This window comes from Brachyistius frenatus, unplaced genomic scaffold (assembly GCF_029030835.1).
Source record: "Brachyistius frenatus isolate BFR_SWC_R1_liver_20210118 unplaced genomic scaffold, ASM2903083v1 Contig_186, whole genome shotgun sequence".
Classification (NCBI taxonomy): Eukaryota; Metazoa; Chordata; class Actinopteri; family Embiotocidae; genus Brachyistius; species Brachyistius frenatus.
In genome coordinates this window covers 289,819-299,593 of record NW_027210785.1, presented here as the reverse complement: position 1 = coordinate 299,593, position 9,775 = coordinate 289,819, and the positions used below count along the sequence as shown (strand labels likewise).

Genomic DNA, 9,775 nt, shown 5'->3' with positions numbered 1-9,775 from the left:
CTATACGACTCATGAGCCACACTGCAGATGAGTGTCGATGGGAACAACGTGATAATTATCTTCAATCTGTTACCAAATGATGGTGTTTCAGTTGTGAGCTGCCGGCTCCACCCAGGCTGTGGTTGCTTCACGTCGTGTTTGTGTTGTCAGAGGCTGCTGCTTCCAACGCCCATAATAACTGATGGCTTCAAACAGAATCTACAGGAGTGAGTGTGTGTCTGTGTGGGTGTCAAATTGATGTTTCTGCTGTTTTATGGAGTGTTAATGTTACAGGTTCCTGTACAGGAGATGTAGATCAAAGTGGATCTGGTCTCATACATTGATGGTAAGGTTTAAAACCTCTTGATGGGGTCAGGGGTGGAGGTCTCTTCCTGATAACCTTATCTGATGTTCTTTTAGCATCTCATTTTAGTCATGATGTATCCTCTGTCAGGTGGAGTCACATTTGTCCTATTTTGCATTTGCATTTATGTCTCTGTGGTTTTATGCATCAGTTTGCATCTTATTTTGCAGTACTCTGCATCTTTCTGAGGTATGATGTATCATGAATGTTTTTAGCTGTTTTGCAACTTTGTATTTTTAACTTGGTTGATTTGTGTGGTTTTGCATCGATATTAGTCATCTTTTTGCTGTCTAGTGTTTTTTTGTGGTCATGATTTTACATCTGTTTTTGATTGTTTTGCCTCTCATTTGGTCTCTTTTCAGTTGTTTGATTCACTTTCCAGCAAGAAATGCATCCTCGGGCTCCGTTTAGTGATCTACCCATAACATTGACAAGATATATCACTTTCTGACTCATGGGGTTTCAGATCTAAATGTCTTTTCTGATGCAGCCACCAGGAGTCGCCAAACTGAAACAGTAGCAAAAGGTCAAAACAGTCTTACAATTACTTGGAAGACTAAATTTGAACATGTTGAGTTCTTTTAGATTATCACTTTTCTGATTCTTTTTTTGTTGTTGTTTTGACGTGTGTTAACCTTCGGACATTAAACTGAATTGTATCAAACATCTTTCAACATGAAGCTACTAGAAGGGAATTAAACAATTAATTTCAGCTGATCACACTAATAATGATTTGTCCTTAATTATTCTATCATTATTATTACTGCTGTAGTTTTTCTAATCCTTGGTTACACGTGACTTGAAAACCTCCCAGAAAACAATTGATTATTGAACTGACCTGAAACCAAACTGATACTCGTTAGAACAAACAAAAACAACATTCTTGCTCTCTCTTCCCACATTTCACCACCATATCTTCATTTTAAAATAACATGTTAAATGTTTTTACATTTGAACACTCAGTCCTCTGACCCTTTCTCAGAACTTCGTCCTACTTTGATCGCACTGACGACTGAAATTTGTCTCACTCAGACCAAATGAAAAAGTTCTTGCTTCATGTTTTCCATGAAAGCAGCCAGATCCAGAAATAGATGACCATCATTGATGAACTAAAGCTCTGTTTGGAGGTTGAACTGTTATATTTGTTCATTCATGTGTAGTACTGTTACAAATATGAATGAAGAATTTTAAGGAAGGAAAGTTTAAATGACCAAATCCCATTTTCTAATATCAACAATGCACCATGTTTAATCAATTTAATATTTCCTTTTAAAAAGATGTACATGGGGGACAAATGGATTAATTTCCAATAGTATTGAACAATATACAGTACAAGTCATGTTATAATTAGCGTATGAAAAACAAAATAAAGTACTATCCCTCCTTTTTACTCAGATGAAACAGGTTCACTACTCAACGTGAAACCTAATTATCGGCCCAGATAGATATACAGGGAAAAGAAAATGTCTTTGAGACACTGATACCTGATTTACACCTGGTGTTCAGATGTCTTTTAGATAAGGCAAAATGCACATTAATGCAAACTGTAAATGAACACAGACTTAAACTGTGATCAGATCTCAGCAGATGTAAATATTATCTGTACAGTGGGAACATATTCTGAGGAGAAAAATCCTGTCAGTAAATTGATATCGTCCCGCTAACCCCACCTCCTCCTGCTAACCCTGCCTCTCCCTGCTAAGTCAACAAAGCCCAACAAAGGCCACAGGTAGCAGCAGTAGCTCTCAAGTCTCCTCTTGCAAAGTGATTTATAAATTAATTACATCTGTGACACCAAACTGATTTGCATATTGAGATCCAATCACAGTGCAGAGTTGAGATAATGAGGACACATGTCAGTACCAGGTGTAAATGGGCCTGAATCAGGATCTCCGGGAAATAACCTTTGAAATTTCTTCCATGTTTGAGATTAAAGACATTTTAGGCAAAGCAACATGTTCACCTGTTCAGTTTATAAGATTGAAAATGTTTCACATGTGTTTTGACCTATTACATCCTGATAATTTGAAGAGCTACATTATCTGTACACTCTGATGACATATAACTGAATTTAATAACTATAAATATACTTAGTATTTCTGTGCTCCATGTGAATGATTACCAGACTATGTCATTTTTGAAAACTTATGCACAATTTGGTAACCTCAAATTTGGTTAAGCGCGTTCAAAAGTTATTTCTGAATAAATTGTATGTTCCAAACCAAAATGTTTGTTTAATGCTGTTTAAATGCATTATTTTTTTTTATAATGCCCAAATATTTCAGAAAGCTTGGAAATTCTGATTATTTTTAGAGTTTCATTTTGAAAATTGTTACAGGATTTGACATAGTCTTAAAATGTATGTCGGGAGCAGAATTTTGGGATTTGTGAAGATCTATTTGCCACTTTCTCTAAGTCGGGGAGTGCAAATTAAATCATGAAAAGATGAACAGAGGAGCCCAAAGAGGGCCCGTGGTGGGTGAGAGGTCCCAGGCAGCTGCACTCGTACGCCTCAGACCAGCTCTGCAGATTGGTATCATCACAAAAGGCTCAAATGTTTTTCTAAATAATAAAAGATTTTAACAATTGTTAAACTGATAACTGAGAAACACAGACAACAACAGTGAACTAATAGCACCATTCTAAACCGAAGCACCACCAGAAAAAAAAAAAGGAACATTGCAGCTCATTCCCCGGAAAGAGCTTCCTCTTTTTACAATGAAATTATGTGACGTAGTTTTACACTGCTTTCAGTGTCAGCAGACTTCAGAGCACAGTGGACGTCACAGTGACGCCATCAGACCTGATGACTGATCTCTGGGCCTCTTAGGCAGCATTTCAAAATTTTGCATCTGCAGGATGGAGAAACAGCTAAAACTGCATCATTAAAAATGTGTGACCAAAACTGCTCAATGAGATCAGTGCAACACACATTTGAGTCAGGTGATCTGTTTCCTGTATAGTAGGAGGGAAACAGTGACACAGTGAGTGTGGTGAAGCTACCATCTATACTTCTATGATAACCATATATCAAAGGAGTCGATTGTAGTGATGAACCTACAGAGAATTATCACCTGAATCTGCAGCTTCTCTCGGCTGCAGAGAGCTCTATAGTAAGTATGTGTTTAGCTGTCCGGCTGAAACTTTACCGTTTTTGTTTCACTTTCACTGGTTTCATAAAGTAGTTTTGAGCTGCAGAAGGGCACTGTTTAAAAAAAAAAAAAAAAAAAAATCACCAAAAGCCATTGTACACCTGCTCAGGACCAAACAGCAGGCAGACACAGTTAGGGATTAACTGGTCAAAGCTCAGAATTTCACTCAGGAGTTGGTGGAAACTAAAAACTGAGTGAACTTACATTCGTCAGGAGGTCAGAATCACAACTTCACATGAGTGATAATGCTGCTCCGTGACTGCTGGATGTTTGTCCTATTAACCTAAAAAGGTGATGATATGTCATTGTTAAAAAAAAAAAAAATCTTATTGCAGGTTTAATATTATCACACTGGGATAAATAAGCTCTAATTTAGAAACTTAAAGGCTTATATCTTCTCACAGCAGCCTGAATGAATCCATTAACACATCAGATCTTTGCCACAAAGAAAGCAGACATTTTATGTGTGTGTAAATCCATCCTGGGATTAGCACTCCTGCTATAAAATGAAAGCAGTGTGGTCAGAGGGCTTCACTCATCCTCACTGGGCCCGTTCCTGCTGGCAGAGCTCACTCACTGTGGCTCACTGTGCTCTGAATTTCCACTCACAGTATGAGTTACTTGCACTGTTGAACATGTGGTTGGAAAAAAAAACACAAAAACATTAACAGCGAGTCTGCACTGAGGGATTTTCAGGTAGTGACACTAAGTTCCTTTTTGAAAACTTTATGCACAAGCTGCAACAGTCTGCAGCCACAGCACAAAATAGCATCGTGTAAAATGTCCTGGTGAGTGCGCATTGGCTTTGCTCACATTACTGAGGCAGTGTCTCCATTCGGCATGAAGCCCTGTTTTACCGCAGAGGTGAGAACATTGAAGCAAACTAACCAACATGGCAAGACTGTGGCAGGTTGACTGTAGTGAGACGTTTATAGCTTCTGAAGAGACATCAAGTCAAATCACACGCAAACAAACATAAAACACACGAGTCCTCTGACTGCTGACTCTTTGTGCAAAATCAAACTCTGCTCATACTTCAGCTGAATGACAGCGAGGACTCGATGAATACGTTAATACAGAACAAAGCAATAACATAAAACAACGTGGTCAAGTAACAACTATCAGATAACATAGACACAAACCTTTCATTTCATAATATAAGATATTCCTTTTTGTGGGCAAAGATATCTGAAAAATCAGTTTCTTTACAAAGTGGATTTTTTTTTTTGCAAATTCATAACTAAAATATCACCTGTTAACATACAGGTTTAAGAGATCAGGGTAAACTTTTAAGCCACTCAAGCAAATACAAGTGGAACTCGCAGTACTGCGACCAGTCCGGTGGCCAAAGTGAAATATAGTAGCACCAAAATGTTACGAGAAAGGGAAAGATTAGAGAGACAGAGAGAGAGGATTCATCCTGAAAGATGATGGAGGAAGGTTAGTTTCTCCCTCTCTCTGCCCCTCCAGGTTTCAGCAGCCCTCCCTCCAGTGGAATGTATAAACTCAGCTCGGGCAGCTTTAGCCCAGCTCGGTCCAGAGGGGCTTCTGATCTGGATTCTGGGTGGAGAAAAAAGCTCCCTCTGACCAGTTACAGGACCAGGCGTCTGTATGACAGTGTCCCAGGTAGATCCCACACTCCTGTGGCAGAGACAGTGAGAGGGCTGCTGTTATGAGGCTCAGTGGGAGGGTTTCAGGCTTACTGTGTGAGTGTACAAGACCCAATGATGGATGCTGTGAGTTTCGTGCTGTCAGTGTCCCTGGCAGGTCTTGCAGCACATTTGTCTGAAATATGGCCGGCTGCAGAACTTGAACCTGAGCACCAGGGGGCAGTAGGCCACAGTGTTCACATCTTTGCACTCTGCAAGGTGGACAAAGAAATGGGAGTTACAGCTTCATCAATGCTTCTTTTAAATCAAAGCAATCATATATCAAAGACTTGTCTGTGCATCTTCACCGGTTATCCTGACAGCTTTTACTCAAAAGTGAGTCTTTTGGTATATTTTGTCTCTTATCTTTTATTTTTATTTTCCAGTACTTAATTTTATTAATATTGGATGCTATCAATGCGATCTATCTATCTCCACTCAATCTTTGTATGAAACATGAGATTGCAAGACAATGAGAGACTAGAAGGAGTGAACTTTGACCTCTGACCTTCAGGGTTGTCTGTACTGACTGGCAGACTGAGGTCACATTTGCTCTTGCACTGCTGCATGGCTGCAGGCCGCTGATGTTCCATACACTCGTTGGACAGCTGGCCGGTGTGGGTGAGACACTGCACCGAACGCATCTCCTGACCCAGACCACACTTGGCAGAACACTGAAGCACAAAAACACATTTAACACGCAGATACAATTAATCAGGAAGTAACAACAACACGAAGAAAGAATAAGGACATTTCAGGAAATACACTTGTCCACTGTCTTGCCACAGTAATACCTGTCCATTAAATATGACAGATAAGGCAGTTAGCTGCCAGTTAGCTTAGCTTAGCAGTAAGAGGAGCAATACAGTGCTGCATGGGGCTGGAGTCAATCACCGCTGACATTGGGTGAGAGGTGACAATAAGGATTAATACGTTATGTCTCGTTTCTTTAATCTCTACAAAAACGACACTTGTTAGTTTTATGGGGGGTTTTATGTGTTATGTGAATCTTTTTCAGCTGGAAGCAGTTTCCTGGAGTCTCACCAGGATTCTTGGAGCTCTAGATGTCCTGTAAATAAATGACCTTCCCCTCTAATGAAATAAAAAGATAATTTTTTTTAAGGGACATCACTGGTACAGCCCATGGAAGCTTTTTATGGCTAGTAGCCTCTATTGTGACTCAGATTATCCATCAGTGAAGTCTGGGTTTCTTTACAACATTCCTTTGGCCGGTCAGTCATGGAGGCTATTCTTGTTTATATCTATTCTGAAACAAACAGCTGCTGTGGCAGAGACTTTTTTTCCAAGTAGCCAGATAGTGGAGCAGCACAATAATAATAATAATAATAATAATAATGTGAATATACAGAGTCAAATAAATATAGACTTGTATTGTTAGGATTTGAACAAAGAGATTTATGGAGTGTTTCCTAAAATAAACAGGGCTAAGAATGAAAGTGTTTATTGGTTTACCTCTCCCCAGGGACCCGTCACCCACTGAGGGGGAGGGCAGCGCTGCAGGTTACAGCGCACCCTGGAGGTGGGCCGGCCTTGTTTGGGGCACTTGGATTCTGGCAGTGTGTCACCGCTCTCCCCGCTCTTACACAAGACCACACGGTGCCTGTAGCCAGGACCACAGCTGGGCGTACACTGCAGATAGAGTGCCAGATGAATAAAGAGGGAGGGAAAAAAAATGGAAAACATGAAGCAGGAAGGTGGGGAGATGGAGGTGACGGGAGGCTGCAGCAGGGGGTCACTGAGGTCACGAGCATGCAACAAAAAAATCTTCTTAATCCCCTCAGCAGAGGGCAGCAGCTGTATGAGAAACAAAGTCCTGAGCCTGCAGAGTTCCTGTAAAACAGCTGGACATAATTCCTCTGATGCGTGTGCCATTGCTACATTACACAAGATGTCAGAGAAACGTTGAACACTGACGCACTTCTGACACCAGTTAATTTTGCTTCAATTCATCCAGAACTGGTAGAAAGAAGTTTAGATCCAGGAAAAAAGTAGCGAACACGGAAAAGGACCTTTTCAAATTGTTGCAGGTAGGAAACAGCCAACAAGATGTGTTGGAGCTACACTGACAGGCAGCCTTTAACTTCCTCTGGTTGCTAAAACTAGGCGTCACATTTAAAATGGGAGATTCTCACATGACGAATCTAACAATGTATTCATGACTGAAACAATATGTTCAGCGTTGTCGGCTCTGTGCCTCTGTTGTGTATTTCATGGTTGCTCTTACTTTCTGCTGGCACATGTTTGGGTTTCTCAGGTTCAACTGGAAAAGAAACTATTGCTTCATCCAAGAGGAATTTTAAGGAAAACTCAAGTATTGGTTCAAGTTGACTAAAAACATTACAGGAGTACATGCAGAACACATGGATGATGGGAAACCTCTGCCTACCTCTGACCAGTCCAGGGCCAGCCATTCAGGGGGGCAGCTGTGGTTGCTGCAGGGCTCGGTGAGCGGAGGGTGAGGGGTGGTGCAGGCTGAGTCGTCCAGGACCTTGTCCTCTGTCACCGAGAGCCTCCTTTTACATAACACCTCCCGAGTTCGCAGGCCACCGTTACAGCTGCGGCTGCACTCCGACCACTCTCCTGTCCACCAGCTACAAGCAGAGAAGAGACCTGAGCTTGTTTTTAATGTCCTCATTTGTATAACATAATGTAGATACACACACATGCATTTGTAAAGTAAAACAATTAAATTAACCCTAATATTTTTTCTATTGTGATTACTACCATAGTGTGATTGTAGAAGAAACCTAAATAATCACTACACTGATGCATCAAAATCATGTCCATCCAAATGTCATTATGATGTCAGTGTAACGGCACGTCATCAAACATCGACCTACTTTAAAAATACAAAAGTTTGATCTAAAAGTAACAATGAAAAATTGTCTGAAATGGAGGTAGACAGTATAGACAGATGGAACATGTTGGGATAAAATAATAAATTAGGAAATGAAAACACTGACACAATCTCAAATCAAAATCATGAAGAAATACATCACATCTTATCTACAAGAGACCACTAACGTTGGTGAGCACGGCTCAGTGTTGCAGGATCTCCTCTTCTCTTTGGTTTTGTTCTTCTTGTCACAGAAGTGGTTGTAGACGACTGAATGATCTGTCTGCTTCTTACACACCACCTGCTGGATCTGCATACCTGACCACAGGTGAGACAACACAGCACAAACACACGAGGCAATTAGTGACGGATCTGTGCCCCTTTTACAAATGGAACCTGACACATTTGTAGGGATGATGTATCGGGGTAATAGTATCTTCCTCGTGAAGCCCTGGTGGCCTCGAGGTTTAAGGCTTCAACCATAAACACATGATCCCATCATGACCTCAATACCGGTGACAGCACTGAAATCATGACACCACAGAAGAAGACTGCTCTGAATTCCCACACTGGTGGTAAAAAATCGGGGACTTCAAAACAGGCAATGCACATCGTCTGCAGATGATTCACACAAAAACACCTTCACCCAGTGTTTTATAAGACCAGATTTTACTAGTGTACTCGAGAGAACCACTGTCTAAGACGGTCATGTTTAACCTCATTTCACGCCTGTACAAAAACTGTGGAGGGTGTATCATCCAACACAGAAACTCGTGAGCAAATTTTATTCTTAAGACTTAAGAATAAGCGTGTAGTGGTGAATGTATGAATGTAAGCCCAAGGTGACAGTTTATTAGCGTTGTGTTTGTACCTCCAGCACAGAGAGCTGAGCAGCGTGACCAGGAGGTGTAGTGCCAGGCGAAGCCGCTCAGTGGTTCCCTGTTGAGCGGAGGGTTGAAACGATAGTGGATCCCTGGGTTCTCCTCTCTCACCAGCACCTACACACAAATACAATCAACCATTTAAGATTCACACATTCTCACTTTGTTGTCTTTTCTAGAGCTCGACTTGATTCTCCCATTCCCGTTTATTAGGCAAATACGAATCAAACGTACTAATCAAACGAACAGCTCTCTTGGAAGACCAGCTCTGTGGTTTCTGTTCTTACCATGACGATGAGGGTAATATTTGTTGGCCCCAGAGCTTCAAGAGTTTCGGGTCCGTCAGTGGGCCGTCTGTAGTGGAAGGTGGTGCCGGCAACATTGAACCTGCGCGGCGTGTCAATGGTCAGCTTCCCATTGATAAAGTACTGGTCGCTTTTACTCTTCAGCACTGGGACACAGAAGACGAGGAAGAGGACAAAGTAAAAGTAAGAGATTATATAACGAAGTTAGTGTAGTAGTGGCATTGTGGATTCCTAAATTGCATTTTCTTTAACTATTTAGATTGAAAAGCGATTCTGTTAAAATAACCTTCAGTATTGTCTTACCAAGGTAATTGAGGGAGATGTTGAGTTCCTGTATGTGGATGAACACTGATCCTTTGGGAATTCTGACCACCTCTTCATAACCTGAGACACACAGACCCACACAAAGTCAAGAAATTAAAATGAAGGTGAAGAAGGTTTATTCACTGGGGATCAGGGGAGTGATGCATAAGCAGTGTTTAGCTCTGTGGGACGCCAATGGACTAAGCAGAGGCTTCGGATTCCAGCTGCATTCTTGGGCAGCTGTCCTCGGCTGCTCTGCTCAGCTCTTTGCTCGGGAAAAAGAAC

General features: G+C 41.2%; 1 protein-coding gene across 2 annotated transcripts in view; it reads right to left on the bottom strand.

The window, feature by feature from the left end:
• Positions 1-1,573: 1,573 nt before the first annotated feature.
• Positions 1,574-9,775, bottom strand: part of adamts10 (ADAM metallopeptidase with thrombospondin type 1 motif, 10) — a 45,460-nt gene continuing 37,258 nt past the window's right edge. For both annotated transcript variants that reach the window (XM_069718080.1, XM_069718081.1), the window contains exons 19-26: positions 9,491-9,571; positions 9,170-9,333; positions 8,873-8,999; positions 8,190-8,319; positions 7,552-7,756; positions 6,618-6,794; positions 5,653-5,818; positions 1,574-5,356 (exon numbers count right to left, since the gene is read on the bottom strand). In XM_069718080.1, the coding sequence (XP_069574181.1) occupies positions 5,247-5,356; positions 5,653-5,818; positions 6,618-6,794; positions 7,552-7,756; positions 8,190-8,319; positions 8,873-8,999; positions 9,170-9,333; positions 9,491-9,571 (1,160 nt within the window). In that variant the 3' untranslated portion in view covers positions 1,574-5,246. The remainder of the gene's footprint in view (positions 5,357-5,652; positions 5,819-6,617; positions 6,795-7,551; positions 7,757-8,189; positions 8,320-8,872; positions 9,000-9,169; positions 9,334-9,490; positions 9,572-9,775) is intronic.